This window comes from Nannobrachium achirus (genome assembly GCF_963921795.1).
Source record: "Nannobrachium achirus genome assembly, chromosome: 6".
Classification (NCBI taxonomy): Eukaryota; Metazoa; Chordata; class Actinopteri; order Myctophiformes; family Myctophidae; genus Nannobrachium; species Nannobrachium achirus.
Window position 1 is genome coordinate 6629145 of NC_137815.1, and position 21734 is coordinate 6650878.

At 42.0% G+C, this 21734-nt stretch overlaps 1 protein-coding gene across 8 annotated transcripts in view; it reads left to right on the top strand.

The window, feature by feature from the left end:
• The first annotated feature begins 805 nt into the window (after positions 1–805).
• Positions 806–21734, top strand: part of LOC308286723 (complement C3-like) — a 94027-nt gene continuing 73098 nt past the window's right edge. For 5 of the 8 annotated variants that reach the window (XM_080727827.1, XM_080727832.1, XM_080727828.1 and 2 more), the window contains exons 1-4: positions 806–939; positions 15005–15200; positions 18983–19145; positions 20580–20674. In XM_080727827.1, the coding sequence (XP_080583953.1) occupies positions 860–939; positions 15005–15200; positions 18983–19145; positions 20580–20674 (534 nt within the window). In that variant the 5' untranslated portion in view covers positions 806–859. Of the gene's footprint in view, positions 940–1386; positions 2018–4143; positions 4212–15004; positions 15201–18982; positions 19146–20579; positions 20675–21734 lie in introns of those variants that run through there. The other 3 variants (XM_080727829.1, XM_080727830.1, XM_080727831.1) reach the window with 3 other exon arrangements.

Consider the following 21734-nt stretch of genomic DNA (forward strand, 5'->3'; position numbering starts at 1 on the left):
CTTTGTATTGTATATGATCTCTTATGTCATCTGACACCAAATCAGTTTTCTGATGAAATCAGAAAAGCACTTGTAAACAAGGTAACAAAAAACAAAACAGTGCAAAATCTAAATGATTTACAATAGAAAGGTCAGGGGAAAGGTAAGGTTAGGCTAGGTTTATTATTACCAGTTTCAAGGGGCTGCCACCATAGACAAGATATAAATCCTATTTTAGAATGCAATTTGTTTAGAATTCTAAGCTATACAAATTATTTATATTCGGTCGCAGTATAGCCGGGTAGATGGTTGAGACCTATCGGCATACCGCCGCTACACGCTACCGTCGTCTTTTTAAGTAGGCTCTACCCCAACAAAACTACCAGTTTTGCAATCTTAACAACCCTATTCTATCTTAAAATACTTATAGCTAACATTTTTTAGTACAGTACTTGAGTAAATGTACTTATAGTTACTTTACACCACTTATTTGGACATCCTGGGTCTTTGAGAGATAGGCGTCATTATTTAGATAAGGAAAGGTCCCTGCTAGGTCCCCTATTCCCTCCATGCAAACAGTGTCCTTGCATGAACACAAGAATAAACAGGCCATGGACTTCAATGTCCTAGGAAGGTAAATAGAAAAATCAATAAAGCAGAAAGTGCAATGTTTGTGTGTGTGTGTGTGTGTGTGTGTGTGTGTGTGTGTGTGTGTGTGTGTGTGTGTGTGTGTGTGTGTGTGTGTGTGTGTGTGTGTGTGTGTGTGACTGTGTGTGTGTGTGTGTGAGGGGAAACCCAGCAGAATGGGATGGATGATAAATAAGAGGCAGGTATCGTGGGGTTTCAGAGCACATTGACAGCAGACCTTGCAGCAAGCAGGATGTGGGAGACCTTACTCTGGCTGTGTGCGGCCTCTCTGGCTCTCTCCTCCCTAAATGATCTGGCTGATGCATCTCAATTGTAAGTATAGGCCGTCACCCACACCTATCTGTCACTGACCCATTTTTGGGGGTCTTGTGTAAATATCTCCTTTTCACACACACACACACACACACACACACACACACACACACACACACACACACACACACACACACACACACACACATATATTGACATCACTTGTGGGGACATTACATAGACTTCCATTCATTTTTATGCAAGCCCTGTGGCCTTACCCTAAACCTAACCCCTAACCCTAACCTTAAACCTAACCCTAACCGTTGTGGGGACCTACTATTTTGTCCCCACACTGTCAGAGGTCCCCTGCAGGTGACTGTGTGAAAATGCGTTTAGTCCCCATAAGTATAGACAGACAAACTCACGCACACGCACACGCACACGCGCGCACACACACACACACACACACACACACACACACACACACACACACACACATACACACACACACACACACACACACACACACACTCACACACTAGGGTTACCAACCGTCCCGTAAAATACGGGATCGTCCCGCTTTTGGAAACTAAAAGACGTGTCCCGTATTGAACTGAAACGGGACGCTCTTTGTCCCGTATTTGAAGGTTGGGGGATAAATATGAATGACGGGATGATTTACCGGGTAATTGAGAAATGACAGCGATTCTGCCTGTCAATGAGCTCCGCTCTGCTCTCCTCTGAGTTAAGTGCTGCATCCCATTGCTGTGATAGGCGCTGCGCTGTTTGTAAGCAGCCCATTGGCTTATTAGTGTTGCTAAGACACAGTCTCTGCCCCCTACACCAATTCCTTCCCATCGGCTGTAGGCTATGGTTCAGTCCATAACACAAGTTGCCTGCGCGAGAGTGCGTGCGAGCATACGACAGTACTCGGCTCAGAACATTGTTTAATGTCTTTAAAAAAGAAAACGCGTGACAGAAGATTGTGTACTAACATATTAGACATGAATCCATGATAGGTGATAGCCTAAACAACAAAGTGAAAAAGCAAGCAGAAAATAAGCCATGGATATATTGGTATTCCTGGGAGCACTACAGTATTTCTTGTCTGCCAACTAAAGCGACCCCAGACTGGCTGGTATGTGAAATAACATAAGCATGCGTTGATTTTGTTTTTAAAACCTAATGGTTATTACTGTATGCCAATATGATTAAACTAGTGTTGGGTAACCAGAGAGTGGGCACATAAGAACCAGGTAGACCTGTTTTGGAGGAAAAAAAAGAAATAAAATACACTACATGATTTTAAGGTAATAGGACATGGCCCAAAGACACCCGAAATGATATTGTGAAAGGAAAAATATGATTTAATATAGGAAAATACCCGTTTTAGCCAACTTTATAACCGAAAATACCCGATTTTTCGGCGACGCTACTTTCCTCAGAAATATAATGAGGTGTCCCGTATTTGAAACTCTGGGAGTTGGCAACCCTATCACACACACACACACACACACACACACACACACACACACACACACACACACACACACACTGTATATATCATCATCATCATCAACTCTTTATTGACAGACACTAGGTCCAATAAGAAGACAAACAAAAACACATTAAAAACATCACACCATAAAAAATAAATAAAAACAGAGCAATCAGAACACTAAAATAAGGTACTATACCAGTGTTTCCAGATGCAAGAGTGGTATTTCACATTACTGAACTGGGGTTTAGTCAGCAGCATGATAATCAAATTATATTTTACAAATTATATAGATAGATCGAACCTAGTTTGATTTGTGTGTCTTTTCACATGCGGTAAAAACTCAGTGACTCCTTTTCGAATCTGCACCGCATTGCACACCAAATCCAATGTGTTTTAATCATTCAGCGAACGTAAAAAAAAAAAGAAGAAAAAAAATGCAATGGGCCTAAGTGCAAAGCCCTTTAGGGTTAGAGATAGGGTTAGTAATGGGGAGAGTCGGATCGAGTGATAAGACGTTGGAACAACGCCACGCAGCCCCACACACACACACACACACACACACACACACACACACACACACACACACACACACACTGGTGTGTGATTCTTTTTTAATGTTTTGCTGAGTACAGATACTGCAGGCATGCTGAGAGAGGCAAAGCAACAACAATTAGCCAGTAGCTATGCCCCTCACCTAAAAGCTTTTGTCCAATGCTAGCTTAGCAACCGGCAGCTTGCCAAGGCTGTTGCCAAGGCAAACCTTGGCAAGCAGGAAGTTATTCTAAGCTAGCATTGGACAAAAGCTTTTTTGGAGGGGCATAGCTACTGGCTAATTGACAGGTAGTGACGAAATGCAGTATTGGTCCTGTCCAGGATAATCAGTGGATTAGTCATTATGGTCTGATGAGTTGACCTTTATACCAGCCATTTTTAACCTGTGGGCTGGGGCCCACTGGTGGGCCGTGAGGATATTGCAAGTGGGCCCCCCAAAAAACACAATGATGGCCAAAGCGCAAAATCTCCCATCTAAAAAAAACACTTTGTTGGGAAAATGAAAAAAAAGAAAACTAAAAAGTATTGTGTTGTTCTTGCACAATATTATTTGTTAATGATAACCTTCACATAGAGTAATACACCATTTCTGGATTTCTGGACTGACTATATTACAATATTGTGTGTTACACTGATCTCACATTGCAGATAGGGTTTTTTTCCCCACTGTTTCTGGATAATTCTGCTTTTTCACTTCACTATAAGGGTGGAAGACACTTTTTTTATTTTGAAAACAATTGATTGACTACAAACTGAAAGACATTAACCGGGCTGCATACCATAGAAGTCCCTAGATTCAGCTCTCTCTGCTGCTCAACTAGTTCTGCGTGCTCAACTAGGTATTTTGGGGTCTTGGAACATAAATCTATAGTCCTAATGCCCCCCCTTTCTCTCACACACGCTCACACTTCTCTATTAGACACACGGGTGTAGTGTGTGTGTGTGTGTGTGTGTGGGGGGGGGGGGGGGGGGGGGGGGGGGGGGCGCCGTCATAGTTGACCAGAGTGCGGACAAGGCAGGCAATACAGAGCAGACCGTCCACCGATTGGTTGTAATATTGCCATGACAACCAACAACCAACCAACAAGCTGACTGCCCCTTCGGGCTATGGGACAATAAATTCTGTTTACTTCTTCAAACTTGAGGCGCACAGTGTAGCCTACACAGCAGTTTTGTCGTGAATGTGTTACCTTTTTCGGTCAAACATGCAGACACCACCAGCACTGTACAACGGCAACTCGGCGACACGGTGCATTCTCATCAGCTGTGACTAATAACAGTGAGTAAACATATGTCTTACTGGTGGGCTGGTGGCTGTGTAAACCTCCACAAACTGTGAGTCAGTCCGTCAGTCCGTCAATCGGTCTGTCTGTCACACCTCACACGTCACACTATTGCCCTGCTCATATCTCCGCAACCGTTGCCCCGATCCATGCCAAATTTTGCACACATTCAGGTTCAGGTTCAGGTTCAGGTTTATTGTCACACGCATATCCATACAGGTACAGACATACAATGAAATGCTTGTGCCAGGAGCACTCTCAGCCTTATTACACACAAAAACAACAACCCAAAACAACAAGACAACAAGTCTCCCAAGACAACCCAAAAACAACAAAAACCATACAGTGTAACAGTGTACAGTTTAAAAACTGCGTACAGTGCACATGACTACCTACGTCTCGCTTTCATCTCTTCGTTAAGCAACCTGATTGCTTGAGCATAAAAACTATTACTGAAACGAGTGGTGTGTGATGAGATGCTCTGGTAACGTTTTTTGGATGGGAGGAGATAGAACAGGGAATGGGCGGGATGACTGCTGTCCTTTAAGATGTTCTCTGTCTTTTTCTTACAGCGTGTGTTATAGATTGTGTGTAGCTGTGGTAATTCTGTGCCAATGATTTTGGCAGCTTTCTTCACAATCCTCTGTAACTGTTTACTGTCTTGAACAGTCACGTTACCAAACCACACTGTGATGCATCCTGTCAAAACACTTTCTATGGTACAGCGATAGAAATTTACAAGAGCCTTGGTGCTCAGGCCAAATCTCCTGAGGCGCCTCAGAAAGTACAGTCGCTGCTGCGCTTTCTTAAGGATACCTTTGCTGTTTAGAGACCATGTGAGTGAGTTTGTTATGTAAACACCCAGGAATTTGAAACTGTCCACTATGTCTACAGGTGAGCCATTTATGGTTAGGGGACTGTGATTGACTTTAGACTTCCTAAAGTCAACGATGATCTCTTTTGTTTTACTGACATTTAGAGAGAGATTGTTATTCTGGCACCATAGGGTTAGCTCTTCAATTTCCCTCCTATAGGCCCTCTCATCATCGTTGGATATTAGTCCTATAACCGTGGTGTCATCCGCAAACTTGAGAATAGAATTATTACCACACCTGGCAACACAATCATAGGTGAACAGACTATACAACAAGGGACTGAGGCAGCAGCCCTGGGGCGCTCCAGTCCTGGTCAATATCTTAGATGAATGCTTGTTCCCTATTCGCACAGATTGTGGCCTGCCTGTCAAAAAGTCAAGACCAAGACCCCTGAGTTTCAACACAAGCTTAGATGGTACAATCGTGTTAAAGGCAGAGCTATAATCTATGAAGAGTAGTCTGACATAAGAGTTCTTTTTCTCCAGATGTTTCAAGGCAATGTGTAGTGCGAGAGAAATAGCATCATCGACTGATCTATTAGAACAGTATGCAAACTGTAATGGATCAGTATTGGCAGGGATAATGTGCGTTATATGTGATATAACCATTTTTTCCAGACACTTCATAAGAACATACTCCTTGTCTGCCAACAATTCCCACATGACCCTCTTCTAGCGCCACCCTGAGGCCGATTCTTGCAAAACACATTTTTGGACACAGCTCCTACAATTTTTGCCCTAAAATCACGCAAATCGGTACACAGTATGTCTACACTCATGTCATCAACATGGATCTGTCCCATATAGCGCCACCTTCAGGCCCATTTTTTACAACACATTTTTGGACACTACTCCTACAGATTTTGCCCTAAAATCACGCAAATCGGTACACAGTATGTCTACACTCATGTCATCAACATGGATCTGCCTCATATAGTGCCACCTTCAGGCCGATTTTTAAAACACATTTTTGGACACTACTCCTACAAATTTTGGCCTAAAATCACGCAAATCGCTACACAGTATGTCTACACTCATGTCATCAACATGGATCTGTCCCATATAGCGCCACCTTCAGGCCCATTTTTTAAAACACATTTTTGGACACTGCTCCTACAGATTTAGCCCTAAAATCACGCAAATCGGTACACAGTATGTCTACACTCATCTCATCAATATGGATGTCCCATATAGCGCCACCATCAGGCCGATTTTTTTAACCACATTTTTGGACACTGCTCCTACACATTTTGCCTTAAAATCACGCTGCGACCTGACGGTCGCTTATCTCCCGATTAGGGAGTCTTACTGGTTATAATAAGCCTAAAATGGTTCGGTCCTTCCGCCGTGAAATCTCTCTTGTGAAATGTCTCTAGGAAATGTTGATATTATATTACAGGTCGTTCTGACCCAGCCATAGACCATATTCACACCACGGCCATGTTGGATCACATGACTTCCTGGGATAGCAGCCTGCATTACAAACCATTGTGAACAATGGAGCGATGGTCCCAAAATATGAGTTCTATTCAAACAATTTCTTTTTACCATATTGACAAATGGGCAGATGACAACATCAACATCCCCAAAATGATTAAATAGAAGGGTACATCCACTATATTCATGGTAATGCAGGCTGCTATCCCAGGAAGTCATGTGATCCAAGATAGCCGCCGTGTGAATATGGTCTATAGTAGTCTGGTGGATTTTCTGGAAAATGTGTTCGTTAGAGGCATTTTTGGGTAAAAGTTGGGAACCAGTCTATTTTACATAATTCAAGGGTGCTGAATCTGAAAAACCTGGTTCCCAAGCGGAATTTTGAGTTTTTAACCTTTTGCATAACAAAATGTCTGTAGATTTTAAACTATTTCTTCAATAACTCTATAACAAAGTAAGCTAAACTGATTATAAAGTGTATATCTATGTTCTGAGGGTCAGACAATTTGTGTAAGCTATTTTGAATATAATTAGAGGTAAGCTTACTCTTAAATATGCAAATTAGAGGCCACCATTACAATAAACGGTTTAGGTCCATAGGCATCCTCCTTATTTCATTTTCTTTGCTACTTTTATGTATTTTTAGAACTCTTAGAACATCTCAAATACAGATTTAGATGATCCCATGTAAAAATCCTGAGAAAAGTATACATTTGGCCCATGATGACCAAAAATGTATTGAAGTCAATGGAGTGACATTCCATACATGGGATGGGTGTGGCTGACTAAAATAGCCACACTTGGCCTGAGTCAAACTAACGGGACTCAGAGGTGTGACTACAAACCTGTTGGCCATCAGGAATTCAGTCATTCACACTGACATTCAGAGGGACAACCACTGTCAAAACAGGTAGGATGCATTTATTTTTGTTTCCATGTTGCTGTGTGTTGTTGTCTGTCCAACTATTGATCCTGTTATTCTGTCATTTGCAGATGGATCCATTGGCTAGTTTGAAGCCTGTTGATTACGACAGTGTTTGCATATTCTGCCAAAGACATACAGCCAGTGATATTTGTAAAGCAACTGAACATGGACTTGAAAGAGTCAGGCAAGCTGCTAGTAGCAGAAGAGAGCTTGGGGACTCTAATAATAGTATTTTGATCGATCATCTTGAGAATGTCTTGGATTCTGCTGAAGCACAAATTATTGTGTGGCATAAACTGTGCTATACTCACTTCACAGACAAAAGTAAAATTTAGCGTTTGCAGAAGATGCTGGCAAAGCAACAAGCACATTGCAGCAGTAATTCTAAAGAAACAAAATGCTCCACCAATCCTAAATCAGAAGCAAGCTGCAGCAGCAGTGCCACACGCTCATTGCGAAGGCATGTTGAACCAGTAAACTGGAATTTATGCATTTTCTGTCAGAATGATGTCTCGAAGATGCGGTTGAGCTCTGTGATGACAAAACAAGTGAGTGATCAGATAATTGAAGCTTCCACCTTTGACTACAAAATTGGCCTTCGATTGGCTGGAGTGATTGACTTAATTGCTGCTAAAGCCAAATACCACTTGACATGTCTGAGAGCTTTCAGTAGATCATCAACAAAAACAAAGCAGACAATAAAGAGATTAAAAACAGACTCAGAAGACTCTGAAAAAACTGACCTTGCGATGGTATGGCTATGCAAAGAGTTGCATCAATCAGCGGAAAAAGGACATGTTATCCTGCTGGATGATGTCTGGGAACGTTATAGGGAGCTTGCTGAAAAGTCATCGACCATAATTCCACACTCGTACTACAGTAGGAGAACAACATTCAAGGAAAAGTTACAGTCACAGCTGGGAGACATCTTTTATTTATTTCAACCTCTTGACAGAAGTCCATCCGAGAGAAAAACAATGCTGATACCCACAAAGTATGTGCAAGAAGTGGCCAATAGGGCTGTTCAGCAAATGACGGAAACTGAGGATACCATGCCTCAATATGTGCCCAAGGATGATATTTTTCTATCTCTTGTACACGTAGCACTGAAAATACGTAAAGACCTAATGGAAACTCCGGGCCACAAAGGTTTGTCTGTCAGTGAAGATGAAGCGATTCCATGTATTCCTGATAGTTTATATATGCTGCTGAAATTAATCTTTGGTGGGCAAGAGGTGCTAGATGACAATTCTGAAAATAATGAAGATCTTCACCAAAGCAGAGTTCTGAGTGTAGCACAGGATCTTGTTTACGGTGTCAGTGGTGGCAAAAAATGGACTCCCAAACATATTGGTCTAGCCAATACTCTACATCAAGCTACACGTTCAAAACAGCTGGTGGAGTTGTTCAATAAGGCAGGCCACTGTTTGAGCTATGAGCAGGTGTTGCAAGTTGACACTTCTTTAGCTGAGAGCACCCTGAAAGATGTGGACCAAGTAACTGGGGCGATTATTCCACCAAATATAGTAGCCAATACATTTATCCACTACACCGCGGATAACATTGACATTCTTGATGAGTCACTTGATGGTAAAAATACTTTCCATGCAACCCAAATGGCAGCATGGCAACGGGGCCAAAAATCTGATGCAAAGCTTCAGATGCTAGAGCCTTCCAGTAGACGTACACTGATCGTGCCAGATGTCCTGGAGATCCTGCATCCAGAGGCGGCCCCAAGGGGGTGCTAGCGGGGCGATTGCACAGGGCGCCACTTTGCGGGGGCGCATGAAGAAGAAAAAGAAAAAAAAAAAAGTAGGGTTACGGCCCTGCAAACACTCCTTGTCTGTTTAGACCAGACCGAATACAACAACACCCCCTGGTGGTAAGATAAAGGTGTGGTGACCCACATATACAGACTGTGAGAGACACAGGAGTACTGTGCCTTTAAGGGCTGGGGGGTTAGTTAGTCTTGGGGCTTCCGTTTCCGGGTGATGTGTTGTTGTTGTTGTGCTGCTAGCTTGATGCACACCGTGTATGTACGTGATACAAGTTTATGTGGAGTTAAGTAAACTACCTCGACTGCACCTACGTCTACTGTCTCGCTGTTCCCTAACTCTACACTGGTGACCCCGTGAGTGAATACGACATGTCCGACAACGAAGACAACGTCGCCGGCGTTAACGTTCCCGCAGCGCCCGCACCGAACGTCGGTGCTAACGATATGGCTAACATTAATGCCAACATCTACGCCGCTACCGTCAAGTTGCCGGACTTTTGGCAGCATAACCCACGGCCGTGGTTTCAACACATTGAAGCCCAGTTCCAGCTCAGAGGAATAACACAGGACGTCACAAAATACTCCCTAACTCTACAAAGGTAACCTTAGGTTTACAACATAATATACTGTATGGCACTGGGAGTCAGTCTGCTGCTTGCCCTGAAACATCACATGGAGAGGATCATTTTTGTTCCCGACTTTACTCTACAAAACACAGACCTCAGGCTCTATCAGCCAGGATATAGGAACTCTATTATAGTCTTGTCTCACTGTGCGTGACTGTGAAAGAACCAAGTCCCAGCCCAAGGTAAGAAGACTAAGACAGTCAGATCATGCTTTTATAAACCCTATTATATTAAGCCCAAAATGGTTCTGCCGCCGTGTAGAACCGAACCGCTTTTAACTTAAAAAAATGCATAATTTGCCCGCGAATATCCGATTTTTCCGGCCACGCGAAGGCGGCGCTATACTACCTGGCACAGGGCGCAATATAGGTCAAAACCGCCACTGCCTGCATCCTGTCAATATGAATTCTGCTACAAGTGTGCCAGTATTCACATCACCTGTTGACAAGGCTAGGTTTATGAAAACTGAAGGAGTCAGTGATTGTGTAAAACAAGCACAGGCAATAGACATGGCTTTCTTCCTGCAACGTCAAGATTCTGACTCAAAACCTTCTTGGACAGTGTTCAATCAATCAGTCTCTTCAGAGGAACCAGAGCAGACAGCAGTAGGATATTTGCCCATCATTCCTGCACCAGCGCATGAGTTCAATACTCTAAATACAGTTGTGAAGAGGTGCATGGCTATATCATCTCACTTTGGCCAGGAGCATACAGTCCTTACAGTGGACCAAGCCCTATTCTGCAAGCTCATGGAACTGAAGTGGTCTGTTGTAGAATACCGGGATAAATTAATCCCTCATCTTGGTGGACTTCATACTGCAATGAACTTCCTGAAGGCTGTGGGAGACCACATGGCTGGATCTGGTTTAGCTGAAGTGTGGCTGGAGAGTGGCTTTCTTGGGGAGGGTGCTGTGCAGCTTGTCCTGTCAGGAAAAGCGTACAACAAGGCTATGCGAGCACACAAACTAACCTTACAAGCCTTGTGGAGGATTTTGGTACCTTCATTGCTCCAGTTTGTTGCAGAATCAGACAAGGAATACCATGATGACATTTCTGCAATGGCTGCTGATGACAATCCTGAAAGAATTCCTGAGTTGATAACATGTCTGAAACAGGAACGGTTCCACAACATTCTGAATGATTTCATAGCAAGTAAATCGGATGATGTGAACTTTGTCTTCTGGTGGGACTATATGGACATGGTCTCAATACTGTTGCAATTCACTCGAGCTCAGCGTGATGGACTCTGGGAACTTCATCTCCACTCCTTCAGCCAGATGTTGCCATATTTTATGAGGTATGATCACCTGAATTATGCAAGATGGGGTCCAGTGTATTTAGCTGAGATGCACCAACTTCCTGAACCAATTCTATCTGAGTTTCAAAAAGGCAACTTTGTTGTCAGGCGTTCCTGTCAGAAGTTCAACCAGGTAGATCCAGACCAAGCCATGGAGTGGCTGAATGCTACAGGAAAGAAAGCTGGGGGAATCGTTGGCATCACAAAGACAGCATCAGCGCTTTGTAGATGGGCTGTTTCCTATAACTTGAGGTCTCACATTGCACTTGAAACACATGCAATGTACCACAACGGTCCTGACAGAAAAGGCGTCAACAAGGAAGCTGCCAAATCCCGTCTAAAGAGGGACAACAAAGATGAAATGGCGTTGCTCCTGGCCTTCCAAGGATTCAAGGTGTTTCATTCGGTTTCACCAGGGTCATTGCAAAATATTGTCACAAAAGACCTAGCAACAGAGGCAATCCAAAGCTCACTGCTTTGTGCCAAAGAACTTGGACAAAAAGAAGTGAGTGTATTTGTTGAAAAAAGGATGATTGTGTCTGGGCAAGGAGACAAGCCAGACGTTTCAATCCATGCACCACTACACAGGAGTAATGCCAAAACATTTGCATCTTTGTATGAAGTCGTCAAAGACCCTAAAGACAAAGAAAGGAGAACTATCCTTAAGGCAGACAGAAATCTCCTCCAGCGCCTTGTTACTGCCTATGAGGCAGGTCGTCCGGTAGACTTGCCAGCAGTCCTGAAGCATGAGCTTCTGCCAGTTCCTGTATCACTTGCTGAAATGAATGGTACACTCCGTACTGGAAACAAGTCTGTACTGGCGGATAAGTTAACGGAAGACATAGTCTGTCCTGAAGCTATTGAACTTCATGACTCATCGTCGTGCCTCATCATTGATGGACAAGCACTGGTTGTTGCTCTGGGAAAGCCTAACAATGCAGTGACCTTTGGGGATTTGGCAGACATATACGTAAGACCAGTGCTAAAAGCAGGTTCTAACTATCAACGGATAAACATTGTGTTTGACAGATACAGAGAAGAGACTATCAAGGGTGCTACCAGGACACGACGCACAAAAGCAGCTCAACCAATCAGACGAGTTGTTGAGGGTCGTGATGTGCCTCTTCCAAAAAACTGGAGAAATTTTCTGTCACTCCCTGAGAATAAAGTTGATCTTGCACATTTACTGTCTGAGGAATTGTGCGCTCAGGCACCTAGTAATAAGGAGATTGTAGTTGCTGGGGGATTCAGAGAGGAACTTGAGGTTAGGTCATCAAAGACAACCACTGATGTCACTCACCTGAGAGCAACACATGAAGAAGCTGACACTCGGTTGGTATTACATGCTGTGCACAGCCAGTACAACACAGTCGTCGTATCATCAAGAGACACTGATGTTCTTGTGATTTTGGTTTCCCATTTCCCACGTGTGCAATGTGAACACCTGTGGATGATGTCTGGTACCATGAAAAAATTGCGATACATACCTATTGATGCGGTTTTCAACAACCTGCCAAGACATTCAGCACCAAATCTAATAGCTTTTCATTCATTAACCGGTTGTGACACCACATCCTACATCGCAAATCACACCAAAAGGTCATCCTGGAAAGTTTTCAAAGAGCACCATCAACTACTCTTAAACTTGGGAGTTGGTGAACTCACAAAGCAGACCATTCAGTCATGTGAATCATTTGTCTGCAGAATATATGGTGTGCAGAAAACAGACTCGGTTGATGCAGCAAGACATATACTGTTCGCCAAGACTGGCAAACCGGAAGCAATGTCACCTACAAGTGATGCTCTCCGCTTCCATTTGATGCGAGTGCACTATCAGGCAATGATTTGGAGAAATGCTCACTGTGCCATACCTGAGCTTCCTGCACCTGTGGACATGGGATGGAAACACAGTGATTCAGGACTACAGCCCGTTCTCATGTTGTTGAGTCCAATCCCAGAGAGTTGCCTGGAAATGATTTCATGTGCATGCCATAAGCAATGTGCAACCCTTCATTGCAAATGCCGTAAATCTGGGTTACAATGCACAGCAATGTGTGTATGTCAGCAACAGAGTGATGAGCAACCTCCTTGCATGAATGTGGTCTAGTGTCTAGATGTTGGTCCAACACTAGCCAACAGCAGTAGGTATCTTACCCCTAACGTTGTCTAATGATTAGCTTATATCTGTGACTTGTGATCACCCATGTTTCCCTTGTGCTCTGCCTCAGCCTGTTTCTCCCTCTGTCTTAGGACCTGTTGCTGTCTTACCTCCCGTGATTTCTCTACGCCTGCCCCATGGACCCCCCCCCCCCCCCCCCCCCCCACATTAATTTCCTTCATTAAACTTCCCCAATGGGGTTTTCAGTGTCCAAGAGCCTCTGAGTCATGTATTTTCAAATGATCATACTATATAGTTTATTGTAATGGTGGCCTCTAATTTGCATATTTAAGAGTACCACTAATTACATAAAACATACCTTACACAAATTGTCTGACCCTCAGAACATAGATATATACATTTTATATGTCAGTTTTGCTTTCTTTGTTATAGTTATTGAAGAAATAGTTCAAAATCAGCAGCCATTTTGTTATGCAAATTAGAAGGTTAAAAACTCAAAATTCTGCTTGGGAACCAGGTTTTTCAGATTCAGCACCCTTGAATTATGTAAAATAGACTGGTTCCCCACTTTTACCCCAAAATGCCTCTAACCTGCTTATAGAAGGCCTTTTTTCTGAAAAACCGCCTGACTATAGGTTGAAAAAGGCTCTCCAGCCGTGCTGAAATGAGCATGACAGCAGATGGTAATAGAAGATTTGAGAATGGATTAATTAATTGGAAATATCAGTTGTGCAGCTATTTTGCATGGGAAGTTCACAGACGTATAGTATAAGTCTGGCTGATGATCCGGTCATCAAATTATTGGCTTTTGAATGCAACAAAAACGAAAGTATCTCTATGAATTCAAGGATTAAATTGGCCTTCTGTGTGCGTAGTTAGGATGGGGTCTACGTGCCTGTATTTTAACATCAGTTATGGTGGTACTTGGAGACACTGATATTTTCTGAGGTGGTAGAGTATGCCTACTGTGAACCACTGGTCTATGTCAACTGGGCCACGCAGACCCGTTTTAACCCACCAAAAACGTCACATGCACACGCATTGACACGTGCACGTGCGTGCGTGTGTGGGGTGTCCCCCCACTTCCAAATGTAGCACTACAACACTGATTAGACATACTTTATGTTTCTTCATGATCCATCTCTCTCAGGTGTGTTGATAAGATCCAGGTGGTGGTAGGGGTGTGTGGTGAACTACAAAACGAGTGCTCTTACCCCAATCTAACTGAGTTACTCAAACTAACTGTAACGGGGATATATCCCCAATATTAGGGCTGGGACTTTAACTGATTAATTGCGATTAATTAATTACATAAAATTAACACAATTAAAACAAATTACGCATTTTAATCGCACTTAGTTTGTGCACCACAGAAACTTCAGTTTCATACCGATCATAGCGATGCACTAATCAAGAAGAGACTCACTTGTTGATTCACTCGTACAACAAAATGTGTTTTACTTGAAAAAAATGCTTCTCGGGTAAAATATTAAAATGCGATTAAAATGTGATTAAAGGTAAAATATTAAAATGCGATTAAAATGTGATTAATTAATTACAAAGCCTGTAAGTAATTCGATAATTTTTTTAATCGCATCCCAGCCCTAATATATATATATATATATATATATATATATATATATACACACACACACACACACACACACACACACACACACACACACACACACACACACACACACACACACACATATATCTCCCTCCTGTCTGCAGGCTGGTGCTGTCTGCTCCTAACGTGTTGCGTGTAGGATCTCCAGAAAACATCTTTGTGGAGTGTCAAGATTGTACAGGTGGAGAACAGAATGTCTGGATCAACGTGAGGGACTATCCGGCTAAATCAAGGCTGTTGTCATCCACAGCTGTAACCATTAACAGTGCCAACAACTTCCAAGCAATGGGACAAATTACGGTACACTAGAAATACTTTTTTGTGCCAGGGGCGTCAATTGGGTATGGCAGGGGTATGCAGCTGCCATACCCAGGGTCCAGGGGGGAAGTTAGTTCTGAATATGAAGCCATGAATGTCTCTTTGTCTATCTGTGCGGGTTATTATGTTGTCAAATTACAGTAAAATAACTACAAATGCAACATTTAACAAAATTGTCACTTTAACAAGGTATTATAATTATATTTAAGCTATATATAATTATATATATTATATGTACTTCTTCTTAAAATAAATATATCATGCCTGTTGCTAAGGTATGGCAACATGACTGGTGTTGCGCGTGTGCAAGACACCAGTCATGTTGCCATACCTTAGCTTTTTCTGAACTGACGCCACTGTTTTGTGCCCTGCAAAAAAAGTCTCAACTGAACTTCAAAGAGGCAATGCCATAGTTTTGTACTTTTTCTGTTTTTCATGTGTCTAGGAGGTTGACAGTACTTCATTAGACACCCTGGTGTGGTTGTTATGAGCAATTATGTATTCTCTTTGTATTTGGGTTTTTAACTGGAGGCAGCCACCTTGTGGGTCATAAGTGCCGGTCCAAAAACACAGATACAATTACATCCTAGAATCAACCCCTCCCCTAATTACCATTAACCCAACATATGTGGTTGTGGCTAACTTCACACAAAAGCAGGATAACAAGAAACATTCTAATACAAAGGGCAGTTCCGAATCAATACCAAATTAAACAAAAAGTGCATAGTCTGTGGGCCAAAGCTGATATTGAGACATAAGTAGCTATCTCTAGGTAGAAGCTGCCAGCCTATTCAGTATTAATCTTTAACCCCTTGTCATGTGTTCTAGCCTGGTTGGCATCTCTGAAAATGATTTTTAGGCATTTTATTACTGTATTCTTAAAAGTGGTAAAATCAGATGTTGCTGCTATAATGTTGAGCAAATGTCCAAATGCATTACTGCTAATGTGGTAATGTAATGAAAATGCAAGTAGCAAAGCTAATATTAGTTGATGCTGGCTAAAGTGATGATAAATATACATTTATTTGGGTGGGATGGAGGATATGGCTTATTATGTGCGTGCAGTCACACCTGGTTGTCAGGGAGGCAAAGCTGATATTGACTTGACCTAAGATAACAGCTCTGGGTACAAACAGACAACCTATTCAGTGTTAATGTTTAAACCCTTGTCATGTATTCTAGCCTGGTTGTAATCTCACAAATCACTACTGACAAATTGTTTTACATTTGCTGCAATAATGTTGAGCAAAGCTGCATATGTGAATGTACTGATTGATTGATTGAGTATTTTATTAGACAAGTACTGTAGTAGTACAGTACAAGTACTGTTAAACACCCTGCCTAAAAGGAACAGGTAGGGTCTAAGGTAGGGGGGCCTCACTTCTCACCTGTCTATGGGAGAAGTGCTAACTACCTCTGGCCTCCTGAAACACTGCTAATGTAATGTAATGTAATGAATATGCAGGTAGCAAAGCTAATATTAGTTGATGCTTAAAGGAGTAGTTCACCCCAAAATGACCTTTTTTCTATTGATTACTCACGCCATGGAGACTTGAGTTCAATAATTAGGGCCCGAGCACACACAGTGTGTGAGGACCCTATTGTATTTGCAAAGATTATTATTATTATTATTTTCCCGAAAGTAAATCGCGTTTTTGAGGCGCCAAACGTACTCCAAAAGTTGCGCAACTTTGCAAGCACATTACAAGTGGCGAAAATGTACGTATTTAGAAAAAAATAAAAGGGGGCGTGGCCTAATGGCGCAACAGCGCCCCCTACAAAACTTCGTGCCTCAAGCCCCACCATACGGTTTCACCTACACGTACGAAAATCGGTACACATCTGTATCGTGTCCGGACTCACAAAAAAGTCTCTCGGCGCCACGTCCGAAACCAAACAGGAAGTCAGCCATTTTGACTAATTAGTGGCGTTTTGGTGTATTTTTGGCCATTTTCACGTGTCGCACTTTAACGAACTCCTCCTAGGGGGTTAATCGGATCAACTTCAAGTTCGCTCGGCATACTCAAGACACCTTAACGATGAAAAGTTGTGCGAATCGTGAGTTTTCGTAAAACGGCGTGCCCGTGGCGAAGGGTCAAGCTTCCTTCACCAAACAGGAAGTGCCCCCTCTTCTGATTGGTCCATACTTGATTGTTCCTTTTTTTGGCTGTTACTCATCAACCGTTTATCGTACAGAGTTGTGGCTGGTATCATATGACTTGATTAAGAGTCCTTAACCTTAATTGACGCTTCCTCCGCCAAATAGGAAGTGCCCTTCACCAAACAGGAAGTGCCTCTATAACTCATGAACCGTTTGTCGTACAGACTCGCGGCTGGTGTCATAACATTTTTTTTTTCTCAACATTTTTTTTTCTCAATTTTTTTTCTCAAATTTTTTTTTTCTCAAAATTTTTTTTTTCTCAAATTTTTTTTTCTCAAATTTTTTTTTCTCAAATTTTTTTTTCTCAAATTTTTTTTTCTCAAATTTTTTTTTCTCAATTTTTTTTTTCTCAAATTTTTTTTTCTCAAATTTTTTTTTTCTCAAATTTTTTTTTCTCAAATTTTTTTTTCTCAAATTTTTTTTTCTCAAATTTTTTTTTTCTCAATTTTTTTTTTCTTAATTTTTTTTTCCTCAAAATTTTTTTTTCTCAATTTTTTTTTTTTCTCAAATTTTTTTTCTCAAATTTTTTTTTTCTCAAATTTTTTTTTTCTCAAATTTTTTTTTCTCAAATTTTTTTTCTCAAAACATTTTTTTCTCAAAAAATTTTTTTCTCAACATTTTTTTTTCTCAAATTTTTTTTTCTCAAATTTTTTTTCTCAACAGTTTTTTTGAGAAAACGTTAAACTATCGTTAAAGTGCGACCCGTGATAGCGGCCAAAAATGCGCCAAAACGCCACTAATTAGTCGAAATGGCTGACTTCCTGTTTGGTTTCTGATTGGCTGCTGGCCTTGTGACGTGGGAAGAGCTCCGAGGGCCCGTCCATTGCTGCTTGCAGCTTTAATATTGTATTGTATTTGTCGCATTCCTTGGACAAAAAAAAAAGAAAAAAAAAAAAAAAAACATTATAGTAAATTTACCCCCATTGATTCCGGATGGACCCCAAATGGATTCGGGTCCCCATCCGGAATCAATGGGGGTCAATTTGTTGTGATCAAATTATTGTCTTAGGAATGCAACAAAAAAGAAAAATATGATTGAACTCAAGTCTCCATGGCTTGAGTAATCAATAGAAAAAAGGTCATTTTGGAGGTGAACTACTCCTTTAAGAGGAGTAATGATGAATATTATTTCAAGAGCATGATGCCCTGGTTTGCTGATTATGATCACAGACATGAGACAGCTATAAACCGTTGGTCCATCACCTACAATGAATGTGCAACCTTCAAATATTGTAGGGATTCTAAAAGTCACCAGAAAATGAATTAAAAATGCCAACCACCTTAAAACTTCTATGGGTACAAAAAGGGTGTCAGCTTCTACTCAAACACAGCCGCAAAGGTAATTTCTGAAGAACTTTTCAGTTTTGGCCCCCTGACAGGGCTTTTACTTCTAAAATACTATTTCAACGTTAAAGTAAAAAAAAAAAGTAGAACAAAATAGAAGCAGTGCTCTTCTGAGCACAAGTCTCCGCCAAGGGCGCCAGTTGGGTCAACGCCGTGCCTGGTCTCAGCCATGCAGAGACAAAGAAGAAGAAGACAATCTGAATACTACAATTCAATGTCACTTTTAAAAGCAAATGTACTCTCCCTGTACTGGTTTTAGATCCCATCTGGTACATTTATGAAGGATCCAAACCTGAAGCAGTATGTGTACCTCCAAGCTCAGTTCCCTGGCCGACTGCTGGAGAAAGTGGTCCTGGTGTCCTTCCAGTCTGGTTACATCTTCATCCAAACAGATAAGACCATCTACACACCCAATACTAAAGGTGAGTCCACGCGAGGCGTTGTGAAACTTTGTGTGCTTGTAGATCTGCTTTTTCACTACTTTAAATAAAACTCTGCTCTAAACTTTGCACACTCACTTATTGAGGTCAAAGCAGAACCTTTTCCCCCATTGTTTTACATCGGCGCCACCAGGAGGCAGATATATTTTTCATATTACACATATTATCTCTCTATAGTCACGTTAGTGAACAAGACAGATCTGTCACAACTCACAATGTTCACATTCCAGTGACGACGTGCCATATAGCCTATCTAATCAAATGGCTATTTGCATAACACGTTTACCAGGTTTACCAGTGAGTGGTGGGCTTGCGCATCCCCCAAAGATTCAAAAGCCCATATATTCATATGGATACTATAAACCTGTGTGAGCACACACATCTCATTCATTTCCAATGGAGGCTTGCGTGCAGCCCGTCTAGCACGATACGGTGAAGTTCACGCTGACAAGGACAGATCCAATTTGAATGAAGTTCATCTCAACCGACAAATCTTGTGCGTGTGTGAGCTCTTGAAGCCAATGAAAGTAGGGCTGCTCTGTGTGTAGGTATGGCTTGGCAGAGTGACTGTTAATCAACAACAGCCGTCGCGGACTGGAGGCGCACAGAATTGTGTTCCTATGCGCTTAGACTGCGTGTGTGTTTCTTTGTGAAAGCCAGTTCACACATACTGTAGGTTTCCAGCGGTGACTATGTGCGTGTGTCCTCATAGGCTACATGGCTCCATTACTGTGGTAGGTAGACGTGAACTCGTAGGTCAGCTATTTTAACCAACATGGAAACGTGCAGGATGTGTGCGACGGTTAGAAACTTCTGCCTTCACAGTAAGGCTGAAGGAAGATTGGGCCCCTAAATATTGTGGGCACCTCAATGTTAAGTTGGATGAAATACTTGCTGTTTGTCGTTCTATATGGGCTGTGTCAATAATTTAGACAAAAACTAGCTTGCAGCAAAGTCTAAAAAAATACATTTGAATAGCCAAAAGTAAAACATGATTGAACTTTAGTTCAAAATTTGGAATTATAAATTATGAAATGAACTAGTTCATTTTAGAAGTTTTTAACTAGTTTGTGTTGAAAGTGAACGTTCCCAACCCTGTTATTGTTGCCTTCTATGCCTCATTGATCTGTATTTGATTAAAAATAATACAAATGATGACTTTAAAGTAACTTTTATCTTTCACTGTAAAACTAAAAGTGATTGATCAATAATGGCAAAACGTTGTCTGTCTGTCTGTCTGTCTGTCTGTCTGTCTCTCTGTCTCTGTCTCTGTCTCTCACTCACTCACTCACTCACTCACTCACTCACTCACTCACACACACACACACACACACACACACACACACACACACACACACACACACACACACACACACACACACACACACACACACACACACACCTCTACAAACTCAGTTCATTTCAGGGTGTTTGGTGTGAACCCTGGCATGGTGCCCATTGAGATGGATGCTGCTAATGCTTATGCTGGAATTATTTCTATTGAGATAGTGGTACAGTATCTTCATAAACACAACATTTAATGATATCACCTGCATATATAGCTGTAGCTCGCGTCTGTCAGGACCTGTGCTACTGGAGCACCATATGTTTTCTAGGGAACCGTGGTCGCGTCTGCTTTTTTCGGCTGTTTTTCGCCGCGGACCGAGCCTCAGACCACCACGACCACCACGACCACCGCCTCACCGAGACGCATCTGTAGAGGGGTCTCGCGCCCCTCTATGTCCAGGCGTTCGGGAGTTACGGACTCCAACTCCAAGTAAATGCTGTTGTTATGTTGAGGCAAGCTACTTCTTGAGAAGACAGCAAGATGCGCTGTGATTGGCCGGCAGTGTATGATCCGCGCTGTGATTGGCCGGTAGTGTATGAGGACGTAATTTTGCCGCGAAATCCGTACCTCAGCCCGGATTTCAAAAAACATATTTGGAAAAGCCTTTCAAGGCTGAAATTAATTGAGTGGGTGTTCTAAAACTTTTGCGATTTAATAGTTAGATCAAATTTAAGATTTGTTTAATTGAAAAAGTTGCATAGTATAACTTTAAGTAATGTAGATGTTTAACAATAATTGGGTCCATTTGGTTTAATTTGACACTTTCAAGACCACCTAGAACCCCCTCAGGCACCACTGGTCGTTCCTAGACCAGCTGGTTGAAAACCATTGCTTTAGTAGAATTGAATTGTTAGTGGACATAAGACACTTAAAAGCTTCATTTGCAAAAGTATATTTACCTGAGCTCCTTGGCGGAGCTCCTTACCTTACCCTGGCGGACCATGGAGACCGGGTCGTTAAGATCTAACGACTGGCTGGTCGTAGCCTGTAGGATGATCTCGCCCCTACTGGGACTGTGGTCAATTAGTTCTCATCAGAGCACAGTGCAATACAATATAGGAGGGGAGCTTGTGTCATGTTCAGCTGTTTGTCAGCATTTCTCATCACAGACAGTCAAAAAAAATGCTCAATTCTAACCACTTGAACCCCAGCATGCCTGCCTATTCTTCCTGTGGAGAACATTCGCTATGAATAACAGATCTACACTTTGCAACTTTGCCCAG